General features: G+C 39.6%; 1 protein-coding gene across 4 annotated transcripts in view; it reads right to left on the bottom strand.

The window, feature by feature from the left end:
* LOC140737799 (interleukin-6 receptor subunit beta-like) overlaps positions 1-21271 on the bottom strand; it is a 93393-nt gene extending 72122 nt beyond the window's left edge. For 2 of the 4 annotated variants that reach the window (XM_073064454.1, XM_073064451.1), the window contains exons 1-2: positions 20967-21271; positions 2919-3054 (exon numbers count right to left, since the gene is read on the bottom strand). In XM_073064454.1, coding sequence (XP_072920555.1) covers positions 2919-2937 — 19 coding nt within the window. In that variant the 5' untranslated portion in view covers positions 2938-3054; positions 20967-21271. Of the gene's footprint in view, positions 1-2918; positions 3055-20729; positions 20804-20966 lie in introns of those variants that run through there. The other 2 variants (XM_073064453.1, XM_073064452.1) reach the window with 2 other exon arrangements.
* Positions 21272-21305: the final 34 nt, after the last annotated feature.

Genomic DNA, 21305 nt, shown 5'->3' with positions numbered 1-21305 from the left:
AATAATGCATTTTATTCCCTCTTTCACTGATCTAATATAATCTCATAAAACATTCACTGTTACAGAACACTGTTTGTCCCAGTGAACCGCAGCAATAATCAAAGCAGTGGCTCCCACTGAGATTCACCATTTTTACAGTACTTGGCAAGGTGCAGGACGCATTTTGAAATTGGCTCTTTTCAAGAGACTTTTGAAATAATGCATCATTTTTGTATAACCACAGGGAAGGGTTAACAGTGCTTACATGCACACATGATGTGTATAAAGAGCTCACTCGCCCTCTGCCCCACATGAATATGGAAATTTCCTTGCTCAGAGTCACTTGCGTGCAAGCTGCCCTGTCATTAGAACTTCTCAGACTAAGTCATCTGAAAAAGAACGGCACCACAAAAACGACAATTTTCTGTCATTGACACTAAAATCAGAAGAAGCTACAGCTCAAGAATCATCATTCTCCAGTGAGTCATGACATACATCTTTGAAAAAGGAAGAAACAAAACTCAGCTTAATCCAGTGCCGAACTGAAGAACTAAAGTAGAAGCAAACCCAGATTTTTTTAGATAGTCTAGTACTATAAAGAAACAGCCCTGTTTTATAGATAGTATTTCCCTTTAATAGTAACCCACAGCTATTTCAAGCATTCACATAACATTCGCTTGTTTACTATTTAAATGGATTCATTCATGATTTATACTTTCTTACAATCAATTGACTCCAGCATGGTGTTTGGCGTTCCCATTGAATGTCCTTGATTTTTTTTTTCACTTAAGCTATTCCCATAACAGGGGAAAGTGCAAATTAACTTCTGACAGTCCTGCAGGAGGAGATGACTTAGATGGTCAATGAAGGTAGAACAGTAGACGTTGAATGTCTACATGCAAGGCATTCGACAAGGTCCCTCATGGGATGCTCATTCAGAGATTATGATGCATGGGGTCTATGGTGATTTTGTCATTCAAATTCAGAATTGTCTTGCTATAGAAGATAAAACACAATGGTTGATGGTCTTATTCTGAGTAGCTGTCCGTGACTAAGTGACGTTCCACGAAGACTGAATGGCTAAATATATGAAAACTATTCCTTTTTGTGTGTCACTCCAAAATAGGGGGTATAACTTTAAAATTAAAGTTAAATGATTCAGGGCATCATCAGGAAACACTTCTCCATCCAAAGAGCAGTTTAAATTTGAAGTTCCCTCCCATAATTAAAAAAAACTGCAGAAACAAGGTCAAGTGACTCAGGTAATTTCTGACTGATAGTTCTAAATTGTTCACTCACTGATATGGTTCAGAGATGTTCAGCTCAAGCAACTAGCGTTCAACCAATACCAGCCCTACTGCTAGGTCATAACCTGAAACATCAACCCTCACGCTGCATTAACAAAGTTCCTCCAGCAATTTGTTCCATGCTCCAACTAACATTTCAAGCCCCCAAGGTGTTGCATCTTGAAAATAAATATTAGGAGTCTGGAAAGAAAGATCTGTTAATGGATCTGTTAATAATTAAATTAATGGAGTGAGGGCCATGCAGAAACATTCAACAAAACGGTCAAGTTCTTGCCAGAAGCTGGCTAGAGGAGGTAAAAATTATGGGGAATATGTAAGAAAGTTGAACCAAGATTAAGATCATATCAGCCATGACCTTATTGAAAATGCATATCATCATCTACTGCTCTTATTCTCATGTTCTTATCAATATATATATAAAATCATTTGATCTAACCTACCTGATTCAGAAATTTAATACAAAGTATATATTTAACATCATTTTAAATAACAAAATTATGCCACAATCATGATATTATTATTAAAATAGCAAAAGGTTAAAGTTATTCATACTTGGTGTAGGATCCTTATTTTTCCTGAAATATGCTTACCACATACAGGAACTAAAAGCAACAGTAAATGACAGAATTGACTTGTAATTTTCATAACCACATGCAGCATGGCATATGTTGCCAGGACTTGAGGAAGTGAGTTATAGGGAAAGGTTGAACAAGCCAGAACTATAAGTGTGTGAAAGACAGAGACATGATCTTCTGGAGGTGCATACATTCATGGGAGGTCTAGATACAGTGAATGCACTCAGTCTTTTCCAGGGTTGGGAATCAAGAACTAGAGAGCATAGGTTTAAGATGAGAGGGGAAAGATTTAAAGGGAACTTGTGGGGCATATTTTTTTACATAAAGGGTGGTGTCTATGTGGAATGAACTGAGAGAGGAAATGGTTGAGGTAGGTATAATAGCAACTTTTAAAACACTGCTGGACAGGTACACGGATTAGAAAGGTTTAGAAGGTGATGAACCAAATGGTAGCAAATGGAAGAAGCCTAGATGGGGCATCTTGGTCAGCCTGGACCAGTTGCGCCAAAAAGCCTGTTTCCACGCTGTATAACTCCAAGATCTGAACTCCTGTTTCTGGATTATTAATCCAAACCATGGATTACTCTTCCAATATACAACCACAACATTACCCTCTCCCAAAATTTCTACTTTACTGATGTATAACCAAAAGGAAGGGAAGCTAAGCAAAGAACCTGGGTAAAGTTGACCATTGTCCTAGCCAAAGATATCTGAGGAGAGGGAATTAGACAAGCAAAGAAGCTCAGTGAGTCAATTCCTATCACAATGCGATGTGGGGTTGGGAAGGGGGTATGGTGAAAATGCTGAAGGAATGAAAAAAGGGTGAACAAGGATACAAAATTCAAAGCTAAATTACACCATCTGAGGAACATGAGGCGTATCTTCTTTCATTACTTTCTAAATTCTTTGCTTGACTCCCCAACAATTTGCACAGGATTTGCTCAATTAATATTAATACAGGCATACGATGATAAAACAGAAAAAGCTGCAAACACACTGCTCAGCCAATGAACATCTGAGACAATTCAACTCTCATCTGATCATTCCAAAAACTTACACATTGTTGAAAGATTCATAGAGTTCTTGTCATAAGAGTTCTGCGGTATAATATTCCTGGATCATCAAGAGCCATTCTCGATTCATTAAAACTGGAAACTAAATACACGAGAAGTGGAGAGAAGATTCAGGAACATCTGCAAAAAGAAGCCACATTAATTTTGTAAGTGTTGGCAGATTGATGTTTTCTTTTATGGAAGCTTGTATGATGTATAGCTCCGGGGTTGGGCTCCCAATGGGTTTTTTTTTCTTGGGTGTTTTTCAGTTAGTAGGGTTTTTTTCTTAGTTAGTAGGGTTTTTTCCCCTTTTTTCTTTCAAAAAAAAATTCTTAACGCTTTATTTTTTCTTATTATTATTGATATATTGCTTAGCTTTGTTAATAATTATTTGCTAATTTAATTCTTTATTGTACATAATGACATATTGACTTAATGTATTTTTTTTGTTGATCAATAATAAGTAATAAAAAAGATTTAAAAATTGAAAATGAATTTTGTAAGTTTTGGTCAGGATTGAAAGGCATGAAGAAAGGTTTACATTGGGTTATTCCGTGGCGGGTGTAGACTGACTTATATTGAATTTCCAGCACTTCCCCATTTTATTTTTAAAATTCCAGCATTTGTAGTAGTTTTCTTTGATGAAATGAAATGCAGACATAAACCCATTGATCACACTGAATTTCAATGACACCAGTATTTCATTGTACCACTTCTTATAGATACGATCAGTATTGGAAGATTTTATTCTCCAAACTAATGAACAGAATCAATATAGTAAAACAGGAAGTGCTGGGCACGGTTAACATTTCAGGTCCAGAATCCTTCATCAGACAAGATCAGTTGATTAGTATTGATTTCCAAAGATCATTTCTGATTTGAGTCCGAAAGAATGATCAATAACCATCCATAAGAAGAATAACCCTTTCAATCACATTTTCAAACCATCTTAATCCTATTGCATATTTTGATATTTCTTACACCATTTATAGAATGAGTGCACACCTTGTTACAAGTGACCATTATTTGCTATGATACAGTATTTTATTTACTCATTTAGAAGTACAGCACAGCAGCAAACCTTTCTGACCCAACAAGCCCACGCCAATGACCCTACTAACCCATACGTCTTTACAACGCAGGAAGACATGCGGTCATGGGGAAACTCCTTACAAACAACGAAGGGAATTGAACCCGGGTTGCGGGCACTGAAATAGCATTATGCTAACTGGAACACTACCATGCCAACCTAAATGGCATTGATTATGATTTCCAAAATCTACTCCAATGCCAGAAGTCTGAATGAATGATGAACAGTATTGGACTGGGCAGGCAGAGACGGGGTTCCTCTTAAGAGTGAGAAAAGGGAGATGGAAATTGGAGTGTGATGTCAAAGCAAGGGAGAACCAGGAGGCTGAGTGCTGTTACAACTTGTTTCACTCTTAAAAGAACTTACCATCTTGATCTATAACATAGGAGGAATTCTATGCACTTTTTTACAAAGCACTGCAGAATAACTTTAAAACAACTACAAAACAGAAATTAAAACATAAGATCACTTACAGGCATATCTAATTCTGTAAAATTAAGAGTTTCTTTGCTTTTGCTGTAGAGATATGTATCAGTTTTTCCCAAGTGTATTGCTATTCAATTGAATATATTTTCTAGGCATTTTTAGAAATTTTTTTGAAAAATATGATCAATTCTCACCCTTGGAATGTTTGCCATAGTATTACAGGTAATACAGTAACTTGTAAGATGCACATTGGCATGCGCTCACAACTGTGTGATCTTTGCCTGGAGATTTCCTTTACAAATTGCATTCAATGAGTTTAGGAAGTTCTTTTTTAACGGACTTCCAGTTATCATATTTTACTATTTCAACAGTTTGCCAATAACCATCAGGAACAGAAGACAATTCACAATTCAGTTAAGTTTCTGGGAATTGATAGATGAAAAGTAGTGGAGTAAGACATTGAGATGTTTACAGCATGTGTAAGCCATCACAAAAACCAGCACAGGAGAGTCCAGCTCCAAACTTCCTTTCTGCTCAGTCAGGAAGATGAAAATTCATCCATTCCAGCAAGGAAGTGCAGGCTGGCTCCAACATTTTCATAATGCAGAATCTGAATTCAGACTTTTCAACCTTCATTGCAGCATAGGCAATGGGCAACTAACTAACTACTAACTCACAAACTAACTAACCAATGTGCCACACTGGAATCTTGCATTACTGCTACTAAGTTCAGGTTCTGCGTTCCAGAATATTATAGGTCTTTGAGGGTCAGCAGTAATAGAAATTGTACTTTTTTTCAAGACAAATCTGAAAGTTTCAATAGAGATTTGGCGTTTTAAATGGTTAATTGGTACCATTTCATTTCAGTGATGCATGTAAAACTATTGCTTTGTCTGGGTACTCTAGTCCCATAAGATCAGCTATATTTATTATAACAGAAATGGGACTATATCTAGATCATTTAGAGCAACAATTACCTCTGAAAACTCAATATCCAGCACAATATGGAGACCTAGATATTGTTAAGTTGCTTTCTTTTCAGACAGCTCAGAGAGATGACTACCTGCTCTGCCTCCCCGAGCAGCTTGTCCAGTTTAGAAATTAATTTCAGGCTCTTGTTCCCAAAATAGACACATTTATTATCACTCTCTGCTTCTGTCTGTTAGTCAATTTTCAGTTAATATTACTCCCAATAACATGTGGCTAATTCTGAACACTAACCTCTCATGTTAGCCACACAATAATTCTAGTTGATTTATCAAAAATAATTTTGCTCTCATAAACTTATCTTAACTTTGTCTAATCCCACTGACAATTTCTAAGAGTGTGGCTATGAATAACATACCCTTAGCACTTTTCCTACCACTGATGTCAATTTAGCCAATATTTTTGTTTTCTCTCTCCCTTCATTTTTAAATAGTGGGAATATATTTGCCATCCTACATCTTCAGGAACTGTTCCATAAAGTGTGGAATTATGGATAGACATCAATGCATCCATACTTACAACAGCTTCCTCTTTTAATTCTCAGGGATGCCGGTTATCAGACCCTGGGAATTTATTGACCTTCAGACCCATTAATTTCTCCAGCACCATTTTTAACTAATACTAATTTCCTTTAATACCTGCTTCTCATTTGAGTTTGGACTTCCTGGCATCTCTGAGAAGTTATTCGTGTCGTTTACCATGAAGGCTAAATCAAAGAACAGTAATTGCTAACTTAATCTGCAATTTCAGTATTCCCTGTTCTCTTTGTTCCCATTGTCATTGTAAGGGACCTATATTTTACATTCATGGAGAAGTTTTGATGCCCAATCATATTCTTCGCAAGTTTCCTTTCGTGTTCTATTTTTGCTCTATTAATCAATCTCTTGTTCCATCTTTGCAGAATTCTCAACTGCTCCCAGTCCTCAAATTCTGCTAACTTTCCCTAACTCCTCTTTAGACTATCACTATATTAATTTGTTTTATTAACCATGGATAGGTCATCTTTTCATGTCAAGCATTAAAGTATAACTACTCCATTTCTTGGCTTTTTCCTCAAATAACACCCATTAGCTATATACTATTGTGCTCTTTAGGCAGTGAGAGTAGACTGAGATAGCAGCAGAAATTATGGGGAGAAAACACCCACAATTGCACAAATTCCTTTACAATTATCTCTCAAATTTCTTCCAATTACATATTGCCGTGTGTCAGACATGGCTATAAGCAGAACTGGGGCCACACAGGGGACTGTATTAGCTCTCTTCCTGTTTATCCTGTATTCCTCAGACTTCAACACTGAGTCACGTCTTCTGCAGAAATTCTCTGATGACCGAGCAATAGTTAAGTGTATAAAGGGAGGACAGAAGGATGAATACAGGGCCCTGGTGGGGGGGCTTTGTCAAATGGTGCCAGCTGAATCATCTGCAGCTCAACATCAGTAAGGCAAAGGAGATGGTGATGGACTTTTGGAAGACTAGGCCTGCACTACTCCCTGTTGCTATTGAAGGTGAGGACATGGATGTGGTGAGGACCTACAGGTACTTAGAGGTACACCTGGATGACAGACTTGAGTGGAGCACCAACAAAGAGTCTGTGGACAAAAAGGGCCAGAGTCACCTCTACTTCTCGAGGAGACTGAGGTCCTTTGGAGTATGCAGACCTCTCCTTCACGTGTTCTACCAGTCTGTTGTCACCAGTACAATCGTCTATGTGGTGGTGTGCTGGGGCAATGGCATCAACATGGGTGATGCCAACAGGCTCAATAAACTGATTAGAAAGGCTGGCTCAGTTATAGGAGTCAAATTGGACACTCTGGAGGCTGTGGTAGAACAAAGGATCCTACAGAAAATCCTGACAATTCTGGACAATGTTTCTCACCCTCTGCATGCCACCTCAGCTGAACAGAGGAGCATTTTTAGTGATAGACTAAAACAACTGCACTGCTCCAAAGAGCGCTGTGTGAGGGCATTTTTACCCTCGGCCATTAGGCTCTAAAATAAATTAACCTATTGCTGGGGAAGTGATGACCCCCTCCTATTAGAGTGCTTGAGATAATTTTTTTTAAACTTTTTTCTTACTTCTCTTCTAATATTTGTATATTTGCATATCTGTGCACTAGTAATACCACTGTGACACTGTAATTTCCTTTGGGACCAATAAAGTATCTACCTTATTTAAATTGTGGTTTAAGAAAGATTACAATCAAACCATGTGCAACAAGGTCCTACAAACAGTGGGAGGACAAGAATTGTATCTTTGATTTCATTGAGGGCTAAGTATTGACAAAGTTTCTAGGAGAGTTCCCTTGTTCTTTTAAACACTGCCTAGGAACCATTCTATCCCCCTGGCGTCAGCAGGAGACTGGGTTAAACACATCTGAAAAGCAACACCTCTGAGAGTGTTGCATTCACTCAGTAACGGCCATGATGTGTTGTTCAAGTCTCTGGAATGGGGCTTGCATCCATAACCTACTGACCCAGTATCACAGCACAATACACTTAACCAAGCTATTATAATTAATCACTGAGCTAGATACTTGAAAAGGAAAGAGACAGGCAGTGTTTTAAATCCTGGACATGGTTTAATTACTTTAACAGGAGATGTATTCTTTTGGGCATTCAGTTAGGACACCGGGTTTTATTGGCCACTGACACAGATCAAAATTCACAAATAAGAGATGCCTGCTTTTATATATTAGAAGAAGGCAGCAAATCATATCAGAAACACAACCTGCAGATGATAAAAAATACTTATAAGTGATTATAAATAATAATTTTTAAGCACATTAAGCAATTGTTTTAGTCTATCACTAAAAAAAGAACAATAGTGTGGGCTATTATTTAAATGGGGAGTAGATTCGAACATCAGAGGTGCAGAGAGACTTCCAGTAGATTAATTTACAGGTTGAGTATGTGGTCAAGAATGCAAATGGAATGTTGGCATTCATTTCAAGAGGAATAGAATGTAAAGGCAGAAAGATAATGCTGAGCCTTTATAAGAAACTAGTCAGGCTGCACTTGGAGTATTGTCAACAGTTTTGGGCCCCATATCTCAGAAAGGATGTGTGTTATCATTGAAGAGGTTCACGAGGATGATTCCGGGAATGAGAGGGTTAACATATGAGGAGCATTTGGCAGCTTTGGGCCTGTACTCACTGGAATTTATAAGAATGGAGCGGGATCTCATTGAAACCCACTGAATGTTGAAAGAATTAAATAGGGTGGATGTGGAGAGGATGCATCCTATGGTGAAGATATCCAGAACTAGAGGGCACAGACTCAAAATTGAGGGACGACCTTTAGAACAGAGATAAGGAGGAATTCTTTTAGCCAGAGAGTAGTGAATTTGTGGAGTGCTCTGCCACAGACTGTGGTGTATATTTAAGGTGGAAGTTGACCGCTTCCTGATTGGTCAAGGCATCAAAGGATATGGTGAGAAGGGTATGGGGTTGAGTGAGATACGTGATCAGCAGGCTTGATGGGCTGAATGGTTTAATTCTGCTCCTATATTTTATGGTCTTATATCTTTAGTGTCACAGAAATGGCTGAATATTCTCTGAATGGTCTTATGACGACAGATGAAAAGTACCCATTAAGTTCACCTGCCATTTCTTTGTCCCCCATTACTATCTCACTATCATCATTTTCCAGTGGTCCAATATCAACTGTCACCTACCTTTTATTCTTTATATAACTGAAAAAACTTCTGGTACTCTGCTTTATATTATTGTCTAGTTTACCCTTATATTTCATCTTTTCCTTATAGCTTGTTTAGTTGACTTTTTTTATTTTAAAAGCTCCAAATCAACCAACTTCCCACTCACTTTTGCCACCTTATATGCCTTTTCCTTGACTTTTATGCAGTCCTCAACTTCCCTTGTCAGCCACGGTTGCCTACCCCTGCCATTTAAGAACTTCTTCCTTTGTGGGGCATACCTATCCTGCACCTTGTGAACTATTCGCAGAAACTTCCACCATCACTTGCGTCAGCCCCACCAGTATCCTCCTCCAATCTACCTGGGCAAGCTTCTCTCTCATGCCTCTGTAATTCCATTCATTCCATTGTGACTTATGCTTCTCCCCCCTCAAATTGCAGTATGAATACAATCATAGTATGATCACTGCCTCCTAAGGGTTCCTTTACATTAAGCTCCCTAATAAGATCTGAGTTATTAAGCAACACCCAATCTAAGATAGCCTTTCCCCAGATAGGCTCAAGCATGAGCTGCTCTAAAAAGCCATCCCGTAGGCATTCAACAAATTCCCTCTCTTGCAATCCGGCACCAACCTGATTTTCCCAGTCCCCTGGCATATTGAAGATCCCCATTACAATTGCATCATTGCCTTTATTACATGCCTTTTCCAGCTCACTTTGCAATCTCAACCCCACATCTTGGCTACTATTTGGAGGCCTATATATGATTCCCATAATGGTTTTTTTTTAATCCCTGTAGTTTCTTAACTCTACCCACAACAATTCAACATTCTCTGACCCTATGTCACCTCCTTCTAAAGACATAATTCCACCTCTTATCAACAGAGCCACACCACCACGTATGCCTTTCTGACTGTCCTTTTGGTACGAAGAATATGATTTGATGTTAAACTCCCAACTATGGCCTTCTTTCAGACACGACTCAGTGATGCCCAAAACATCATAATGATCAATCTGTAATTGTGCCACAAGTGCTGCACTCATTAAATACAGCACCTTCAGTCCTGCATTCTTTGCCCTTTTGAGTTCTGCCTCTGTGGCACAATTTAACTCTTTGCTCTGTCTGCATTTGTACCCAATCATCAGTTTGTCCTTCCTTACGTTCCTGATGCACCCAGCATCTACTTGTAAACCTGCTAGCTCATCCTCAGCTCTATCATCCTGGTTCCCATTCCTTTGCCATATGAGTTTAAACCACTCCCAACAGTACTAGTAAACCTGCCCACAAGAATATCGGTCCCCCTCGGATTCAAGTGCAACCTGTCCCTTTTATGCATCTGCCCCAGAAGAGGTCCCAATTATCCAGAAATCTGAAACCCTACCCCCTGCTCCAATTCTTCAGCCACGCATTTATCTGCCACCTCATTCTATTCCCATCCTCACTGTCATGTGGCACAGGCACAATCCTGAAATTATTATCGTTGAGGTCCTGTCTCTCAGTTTCCTTCCTAACTCCTTGCATTCTTTTTTCAGGACCTCCCTTTTTCTACCTATGTCATTGATACCAATATGCACCACAACTTCTGGCTGCTTCCCCTCCCTTGTCATGATATTGTGGACATGTTCAGAAACATCGTGGACCCTGGCACCTGGGAGACAAGCTACTATCCAGTTTTTTTTCTCCTGTCCACAGAATCGCCTATCTGTCCCCCTGACTATAGAGTCCCTACTACTGCTGCCATCCTCTTCCTTTCCCTACACTTCTGAGTCACAGTGCCAGAGGCACGACCACTGTTGCTTCCCTTGGGTAGGTCGTCCTACTCCAACAGCAGTAATGCTGTATTTTAATGAGCCATGATTCTGTATCCTAGAGTAATTCAAATATCCAATTCACTGCCTGGAATATAGCATTTGTGATTCATACAGGAGGGGTCTTTTGCTGGAGATTTCATTTCCCTAGATGCATAAGTTAGATTACTTACCATGGCATCACATTGATTATTGTTCTGACCAAGATACCACGGATCACTAAGTTACAATCACAATCCAAAACAATTATATACTGCACATGCAATTGTAATGCACATTCTGTGTTACACGCAAAATCAACTCATGTCATACTGAAAGGTCAACACATGATGGATTAGGGTGGGGTTGAAAACTTGTGGTTTAAAAATGTGGTTTCAAGTTGCAATCACGAGAAGAGTTTGACCAGTTGCCAGAGGCAATAATTAAAGTTATGAGCTTCCATATTTAAACAATGTCCTTAATCTAGTAAAATATCGCAAATGTTGTAGCAGAAGTCACTCTAACATGAGGAAAATCAGCACCTAAAACTGTACTGGGTGAGATTTTGATAGATCATGCTGGAGTCACTGGGCAGGGCAAACAGCATCTGTGAGAAGAGAAATAGAGTTGCAAGTCTAAGACCATTTGTCAGAACTGGGAGAGGGCAAAGATGAATTAGATTCATTGTGCAGAGAAGATAGGGAGATATGGATAGGACAATGAGAATATCTTCAATAGAGTGAGTTCAGAGCTACCCAATGTCAAATTGTAGAAATTATATAATCATTGAGTTACTTGAGGAAGCTGGAAAAAGTTGAAATGCTTGTTAGTGATAAGGAAAACAAAGCACAACTAAATCTGCAAACTTCAGTGATGTAAGACATGCCCAACAGTCAGGTTGTGCTAATGGAAAGAGACAATAAAGCCAAAATCACATTGGTGGCATTTCCTGTTCTGATACTGATAGAGAAAGAACATTACCTGGAGGTGTAAAATCTGATATGGAGTCTGAACAGCTACAATGTGCCCAGGTGGAGGGTGGCATGCCTTTCCTCTATCTTACATTGTATGACATCAAGCCACATATGATGGGTCAGAGAGAAAGAGGATTAACGAATGAAAGTGACAGAATACATGAAGATGTGAGTCACACCTGTGGTCTGAGCATAAAGTGCTTTGCCCAGCAATCACCCAATCTACTTTTAGTTTCTGAAATGGTTAAATTTGACATTAAATACTGTTCGAAGATCAAAGTCAATTTATTATCAAAGTACATATATATCACTGAATAGTACTACCCTGAAATTCTTCTTTTTTTGCGAGCATTGACAGTAAATACAAAGAAACAATAGAATCAATGATGAACCACACACAACAAAGACAGACAACCAACCAGTGTGCAAAAGACAACAAACCGTGCAATTCAAAAAAAGAAAAAAAGCACAAAATAATAATGATAAATAAATATGCAACAAATATTGAGAACATTAATTGGAGTCCTTGAAAGTGAGTCCATAGCTTGTGGAATCATTTCAGTGTTGGGGTGAGTGAAGTTGAGTGAAGTTAAGTTATTCCTCTGGTTCAAGAGCCTGATGGCTAAGGGGTAATAACTATTCCCTGACGTGTATCTACACAGAAGATGAAGTGCTTTTCCTAAAGCCTGCTTCCGTTCTTTTTTATAAAGATTTCCAGTGTTTTGGTTTTCAGTTATTCTTAATATATCCGAATCATCCATAAATGAGAGTAGAATACTGCAGTTTGTAGATTTCTCTGCGTTACTTGCAAGCTCAGTCAATTCGATGGAGGCAAAGTTATAAATTCAGAGTTATAAAAACAGTTATAAATACTCCTCAACCTACTAAACAGCAGAGTCTGGAATTGTAGCAAGGTTACACTATAAGGTACTCGCCTTACTTAAAAAATACTCTATATACTACACTGCTTATTTAAAAAGAACACAAACTTATACACCACTTAAGTCACTGGCTGTTTACAAATATAAAGTAATATAATCAGTAAACATTTACATACATGTACACAGCTATAAAGTGCAAAAGTACATTTGTCATCCCTGACATGTCCTTTCTAGATATCCTCAGTTCTGCTGGATTGCTACTCTAGGAAGTTGTGTATCATCTGCTTGGTTTGAATTTCCTGTGTTTTCTGATCCATGAACCTTTCTACATATGTCACCCATTTTCACCAGGTTGTCTCTAACTCCCGGTACTTCCACAATCTCTCCATGTTCCAAAAAGACAACCCTTTATCACTTGGTGGTTGGAGCACTTCCCACAAAATGGTTTCCCCTGACCCAGAAGCCCTTCCAGCTCCTCTTCACTTCACCCAGCTCTCCTTTCACATCTTCCCAGAGAATACTCCGCAGTGGGGAGATGGGCATTGCTCTGTTTAAGGAACAATGCACATCAATGACACATGCTTGGAGGTCAATCATCTCATCCTCAGGACAACACTGCAGGAGTTTCTCAGGGAAGTGTCCTAGGACCAACTATCTTCAGCTGCTTCATCAAAGACCTTCCTTTCATCATAAAGTCAGAAGTGGGGATGTTCGCAGATGAATGCACAACATTCTGCACCATCCGTGACTCCTCAGACAGTGAAGCAGTTCCTACCCAAATGCAGCAGGACCAGGACAATATCCAGGCTTGAGTGACGAATGAAAAATGGCATGTAACATTCAAGCCACACAAGTGCCAGGCAATGACCATCTCCAACAAGAGAGGCTCTAACCATCGTCCCTTGACATTTAGTGGCATCACCATCACTGAATCCTCTACTATCAACATCCCATTGACAGGAAACTGAACTGGTCTAACCATAAAAGCACCATGGCTAACAGAGCAGGTCAAAGGCTAGGGATCATGCAGTGTGTAACTCACATCCTGACTTCCCAAAGTCTGTCCACCAACTACAAGGCTTGGGTCAGAAGTGTAATGGAATACTCGCCACTCTCCTGGATGAGTGCAGCTCCATCAACACTCAAGAAGGTTTTCACCATCCATTACAAGGCAGCCCACTTGATTGACACCCCTTCCACAAGCATCCAATCCCTCCACCATCGATGAACAGTTGCAGCAGTGTGTACTATTTACAAGATGCACTGCAGTAATATGCCGAAGTTCCTAAGTCAGCACCTTCCAGATCCACGACCACCACCATCTAGAAGGACAAGAACAGCAGATACCAGGGAACATCACCACTTGGAAATCCCCCTCCAAGTCACTCACTATTCTGACTTGGAAACATATCACCATTCCTTCATTATCACTGGGTCAAAATCATGGAATTCCTTCCCTAACAGCAGTGTGGGTGTACCTTCACCGCAGGGACTAAGTGGTTCAAGAAGGCAGCTCATCACCACCTTCTCAAGGGCAAATAGGTATGGGCAATAAATGACAATGCCCACATCCCGTAAATGAATAAATAAAAATGAAGATTTGGAGGTTGGAATTGTCAAAAGCATTGTATGAACGGAGTTCATTACCTGCACTATGCGATTTTGTTCATTGATAACCAAAAGAACATGCAGAGAACACTGGATAAATTCCTCTATTGATAACTATTCGGAACTAATACACAGCTTTATGGTACTGTAGTAGTATTGGTAGTGTTCTAATTTGTTCCGTATTGCATTTAAATACATAATTTGTTACACAGTTTTCCTTTTCATACCTTTTTCACTATTTCCCTGACACTGGCTAATTTGAGGCAACTGCTTAATTGGGCCAAAATCTACCGTATCTGATATGTCCCAATTAAATGTAATCTACTGTGTTACAAACAATATCAGGTACACCCCTGTATCCAGGCTACTGCAGTCAGAAAAGGATCCTTTCGCCATCACATTCTGCTTTCTATTACCAATTTGGATCCAATTATTTAACTCACCTTGGGTCATATTTGTCTTAGCCTTATGGACCAGCCTACTGTGCGGACCTTGTCACATGCCTTACTAAATTCCATACAAGCAATGTCTATCTTCATCAATTTTCCTACTTGCCTCCTCAAAAAAATTCATTCAAATTAGTAAGTCATGATTTCCCTCTCACAAAGCCATGCTGACTATTCCTATTAGTTGCTGCCTTTCCAGCTCTGCATAAACTCTGTCCCTTACAACTTTATCTGGTAAATCCTCTGGTTACTGACGTGTAACTTCCTGGCTTATTCCTGCCGCCCTTCTGAAATAAAGGGATTACATCTGCTGTCTCATCTGAGCAAGTTTTTTAGATGGCGTTTGATTTGAGCGTAGCCACATGGTCATGAGAGTAGAGAGAGTAGAGTGGGCTAAGCACATATCCTTGCTGTTACATTTCTGCAATTTGCTTACATATTAGTTTCTCTAGTCCGCCCTGATGACTAGGAAGCCAATAACATAGCGTGAGCAAAGTGATGAACCCTTCTATTCCTAGATTCTACACACACAGCCACACTGGACAATCCCTTCAGGATGCCCTCTAATTATTGCTGTTAGGTTCTCTATTCAGTAGTGCAACTTGCCCTCTGCTTTTGCATCTGCCATAATGTGACAAGAAGCGCTGGCCTCCACTGCAGACTATTATCAGAGAAGCAGCTTCTCAGGAAGGCCACGATCACAGAAAAAGATCCCAGAGCCTCAACTGCCCACTCCATCTGTAGGTGTGCTTGGTCTAACTGGAAATGTGTGCAATTCATTCCATCCTGATAACATATAGTCACTCTCCAACATCACATGGCATGGTAGCAGTCACTAGCAAATCACTGTCAGACACTTGCAGCTGAAATCTGCCCTGTATCTGAGACCATGACTATAATACTCCAAGATCTGAGGCAATCTTGATCTGCTTCTAATATCTACCTGGCCATAGTTTTAGATTGCACTATTTAAATGTTTAATAAATTCAACAATGCTGTATACAATATGTAGAGCTAAAAGTGAAACAAAGTCACTCCAAAAGCTCATTCTGATTCAATTATCTAAATGTCAAGAACAGGAAATTGTGCAAATGTGTTCCTTGCTTGCTTTCCCTTCCAAACACTCACTGTGCCAGTAATTCATCCCATTGCTCGCTCTTCCTGTTAACTGCAACACTTAGCTAAACCAGAAATAAAAAGTTGTCATTATACAGATAAATGTTACTATCACAGATACTTTGTATTTATCAAAAGCCAATTATAATTATAATTGCCATAGGCATAAAAATTCTTGTAATTGATTCCAAATAATGAACATAATCTGACATGAAATGCGAAGTCATATTTGTTTCAAAGTTTACATTTAGGTTCACGACCCTTGCATGTAGCTTTTTGGACTGTCACCAAACTTCTTTCACAAAACAAGAAAGACATAATGGTTAAACGTCATGGAAATCCAGGATTATTATCTTTAGATATAATTTCAAATCCAGATATTGAAAAAGGACATATGGATCATATCATATCATATGACATGCTCATTATTTTTGATTTATAAACAGTCCTTATTCATTGGTCTAAGTCTTGCTGACATTCCCAAACTAGGTTGATATCAGCCGTGCTTCAAATATAATGTCAATTCTGATTGATCTTTTTTTTTAGATACATAACGGGTAAGAGAAAAGCAAGTGGCCATATGGTTAACAAAGAAATGGTGGAGGAACTCGAAGTATACTTCGCAGTTGGTAGCTTAATTGGTCATTGTAAATTGCCCTGTGATTAGGACAGGATTAAATCGGGGGTTGCTGGGCTGCACGCTTTGAAGGGCTGAAATTACCAATTCTGTGCTGTATCTCAGCAAAGAAGAAGAAAAAATAAAATCAGTCTTCATAGTGCAAGCTGTCAGTAACATGCCAGAAATTCAGGAGGGTCAGAAGATAGAGGTGAACTTAGTGGATGTTACTGAGTGCTCAGTAAGCTGAAAGTCCTGAGCTTGAATAAATCCCCTGGACCAAATGGTTTACACCCCAGGGTTCTGAAAGCAGTAGCTGAAGTCATTGCAGAGGCATTAATAGTGATCTTTCCAGAATCACTGGAGTCAGGGAGGTTCACAAATATAACACCCCATTTAAGAAGGCAAAATGCACGAAATTTTAGGCTGGTTAGTCTGACCTCAGTGGCTGGTGAGATTTAAGAGTCCATTATTAAGGATGAAATTTCAGAGTAATTGGAAGCAAATGATAACATAGAGCAAAGTCAGCACGGTTTCATTATATGGAGATTCTGCCTGACAAATCTGTTAGAGTACTTTGCTACTAAGTCTGGTGGAACCATCTCTACTGACATGAGAAGGGGCAAAGACAGGTTACTGGCACCTTAGAACCAGTCACTTTGGGCAAATGGGGCTCCTTAGCTATAATTGGCAGCTCATCTAGGAGAAGAAAAAGTCTGAGGATTATTTAGTGTATAATACTATCATGTACACGTCATAAGTACGATATCTGGGGTCAATGTGACCTGATCTATTATTCAATACATTAACTCATTTAAAAGGAGGAAGAAACTTCCTTGTGGCTATACCAACATATGGGGAAGGCTGGAGCTGGAACCCATAAGGTAGTCCTATGCTGAGCTCCGTGCTGACTGGCACCTCCTGCAGTGCCGCTGGTGCCAAACTGTATCAGTTGCTGCCGTTCATCAGCTGCATGGAGCAGAAAAACCATGGGTGACAGCTTGCTCTCCATATTGTATTGCCCTGGCTTGCATATCTGCTTGCTTATCGAATGACGGCGACAATGTAGACAGCTAGGACACAGCATCCATGGTTGAGCCTAGCCAACAGAAGGCTTCTGTTCAATGTTCACCTCTCTCAACCAAAAATCACTTTTAAAAAAACCTCGTGATTATATGATCAGGATGTGCCGAAGTTAGTCATCAAATTTCCTCAGACTATAGTAAATAAAAGTACTTTAATTACCATAAAGCACTGGGGCAAACCACAGTCACTTTTCAACTGGCAATACCAAGTATAAGACTACTGCTGAGTTAATACCTTGAGTAAAAACTCAAGACATATTGACCCCAAATATTATACTTATGACATGTACATGACAGGATTACACATTAAATAATCCTCAGAAAGTTTCTTTATGAATATACATTTAACATTTAAAATCCTTATTGTTTCATTAATGGTCATGATGTGTTACCACCTCCTAATGTGTGATAGAGTGCTACCATTACTTAATTTCATATTAATCTCAAGGAAACATTCACTTCATCTGTTACACTTTTATCAGGTATAATCATTGTTCACTTCTCCATGGCTCAGTTCCCCCCTTGAAAGTTGCACCCTATGAACTGATGGGTTGATCGAAGTAAGCTATGTTTGCTTGATGACAGTTATATTAATAGCCCTTTAAATGTTGTTTCTGAGGGATTCTATGGGAAATCTTACTGTATTGAATTATGCTAATGAAGCCACAAAGGCTGGGGAAAATAGCCAAGACCTTTTTTCACGTAGAAAAAAAGAGTTGAGCATAATATGTTCTAACTTGCTAACAAGTCAACGTTAAATAGCATGGCCTTTTGGATCAATTCATCCATGCTTTCCTTAGCTAGATCCCACCATGCCCCCTAACTGCACTGAGCCCAAATCCTTCTAAGCTCTTCTTATCAATGAACCTGAACAGATGTCTTTAAAACATTGTAACTGTACCCACCTCTACCACTTTTTCTGCCAACCCAGTCCATACACATGTCACAATTTATGAAAAACTTCCCATTAAACCTCTCTCTCCTTTAACCAATGCCCTCAGTTTTAGACTCCCCTGCCCTGGGAAAAGGACTGTGACCATTATCTATGCCCCTCTTCCTTCACCCACCTTTGCTCTGGGGGAAACATGACCAGCCTTTCCAATTTCTCCTTGTAACTCAATCTCACCAGTCGTAGCAACATCCTTGTGAACCATTTCTGCATTCCCTCTGCCTTAATCATATCCTTCCCATAGTGTGGCGACTAGAATTTCAAACAATATTCCGGGTGTGGTCTCACCAATGTCTCACCCTGCTATAACATGACGTCCCAACTTCTGTATTCAGTATCCTGTCTGATAAAGGTAAGCATTCCAAATGCCTTCTTTACCATTTTGTCTGCCTGTTTCACAACTTTCAGGGAGCTGTGTACTTTTACCAATAGCTCTCTCTTTTCTGCATCATTCTCAGGGCCTCCCCATTACTGTGCGTCCTTTTTCTGATACAACTTTCCAAAGTACAGTACTTTGCACATGTCTGAGTTAAATTCCTCCTGCCTTCCCTTTGCTCACTTCTCCTGCTGATCTACATCCTATGGTAACCGTCCACAACTTTCTTCGCTGTCCACCAATTTTGATGTCATTCGCAAACTTAATATTAACGACAAATAGTCGATGACAGTAAATGTGGCAGTTGATGAAATTCCATCTTCCCCAGAACATACTGGTGCAATTCTACATGGGAACATCCTCACATCCGTCATTACTGTCTGGTTTGGTGCAATATCCTCTCACAATATATGAAAATTAAAACTACAGTGAACTGTCAGGTCCACAGAAAAGGTCATTGCCTGCAGGCCACCATCAGTGCAGGACTGGTCGGCATCCAGGACGAAGAAGCGGGCAGGACAAATCATTGTGGACAAACCTCCTTTCTGGAAAGTACTACAAGGCTTTAAAACAACAACAAAAAATCATGCCATCTTAAAAGTTTCTTCCCCCAAGAAGTTAATTTGATCAGCCATTCTGGTTAGCCCTGCCAAACCCTCTACAGTCACTGCACTGCACTGTAAACACTTTAAACCACTTTATAAAATGATGTTTATCTTTAAATACATGCTGGTGTATTTATGCACGTTGTATTACATATCTGTATTTTGAAGTTAGTTAAAGTCTGTCCCAAGCCTTATAAACTCATCAGGCCAGTGCTTATGCCAGTTTCCGTGGCGTGAAGCGACTGAGAGTACAAGACTCCCCCCCCCCCCACCCCCACCGAATAGGATGCCAGTTTATCGCGAGGTTAACCCCCAGCATTTTGCTGGTACCCATTTTCAGCTGGGTGGACTGGAGCAATGTGTGGTTAAGTGTCTTGCTCAAGGACACAACACACTGCCTCGGATGGGGCTCGAACTCACGACCTTCAGATCGCCAGTCCAACACCTTAACCACTTGGCCACGCGCCACACATTTTGAACTTTATTTTTATATAATTCTTCATTCTATATCCAGTAATTGTTGAATATTGTCATTTTGTAGCATATAGTGCCAACAACCACAGTAATTTCCTAATACATATAAATGGTGAATACATTTGATCCTAATCTAATCCTAATGACACAGAACCAATTTGAAAAACAGCCACGACATCCCTCTAACTCCTTCCACCAAGCTAATTTTATATATTACGTGTCTGGCAAGTTCACCCTGGATCTGGTGTGATCTCACCTTATGGACCAGTCCTTCATGCCGGAGCTTGCCAACAGCCTATGAAGGCAACGTCCATTCCAATCCGGCCTGTATGTAACTCTAGATTCACAACATCGTTGTCCAGTTTTGCTTGCTCTCGAAGCGAATTCAGCACATACATACACGGGTTAATAATAAATGGTTTGCTTTGCCAGAAACACACACGTTCTAAAATTAATAAATCAAGTCAGTGCGTTGACTGCACCACCGGATTCCTCTCGGTATTAGCGAAATATCAATCAATTTAAAGGACTTAAGTGCATTCAAATGCTATTTAATCACTGCACTCTTAAAACTGTAGCAGTGCGTTCTAAAGCTGTACTATCTTTACACACTAGCGGAAAACCACTGTCCCAAGTAACAAACGACTTTCTTAGGGTATGTCGAAATGCCCGAGATCAGATTCATATATATATATATATATGAAATAGAGTTTTTGAAAGCCTAGAAGCTTGTTCAGTTACCAGTTGAATAGAAGATCGCGTTTCCATTAGTACAGTACCTTCGATATCGCTGCAGAATAAAAAGCCGTGCATCTGCGCAAGTAGGAACACGACCTAGAATCCCTGGAAAAATACCAACAGCGGAAAAGTAGCCACGAATGACTCGAGACGGCCGACTGAAAGAAAAGTACTTTTCTTTTCACCGAAATTAGAGGAAATCAGAGAAGTTAATATGAACAATGATGAAACACAACTTACAGTCGTAGTTTGGCTACTGGATGGCTTGAATCTTGTAGGAACGCAAGGGAATAAGCTGGATATATTCCTGTCGGGAAATTCCGCGAAAAAAAAACTTAGGGCCCCGAACTATCAAGCGTCAGTTCTCAAGTTTTTTTTTAAGTATCTCTTCCACATTTCGCTTCCTGGTGAACTGCAGATTTACAACATCGGTTACTCATGATGATTTTGACTTGACAAGAATAGATCTGATCTGATAGGTTATGAAGATGATATTTCCAGTGTTACTTTATGAAAACTGGAGAATTAAGTCATTAACGATTCAGAGCAACACACGCACAAAAAGCTGGCGGAATGCAG

Source organism: Hemitrygon akajei, chromosome 13, assembly GCF_048418815.1.
Source record: "Hemitrygon akajei chromosome 13, sHemAka1.3, whole genome shotgun sequence".
Classification (NCBI taxonomy): domain Eukaryota; kingdom Metazoa; phylum Chordata; class Chondrichthyes; order Myliobatiformes; family Dasyatidae; genus Hemitrygon; species Hemitrygon akajei.
Note: the sequence above shows the minus strand (reverse complement) of the source record. Positions and strands in the feature narration are given on the sequence as shown.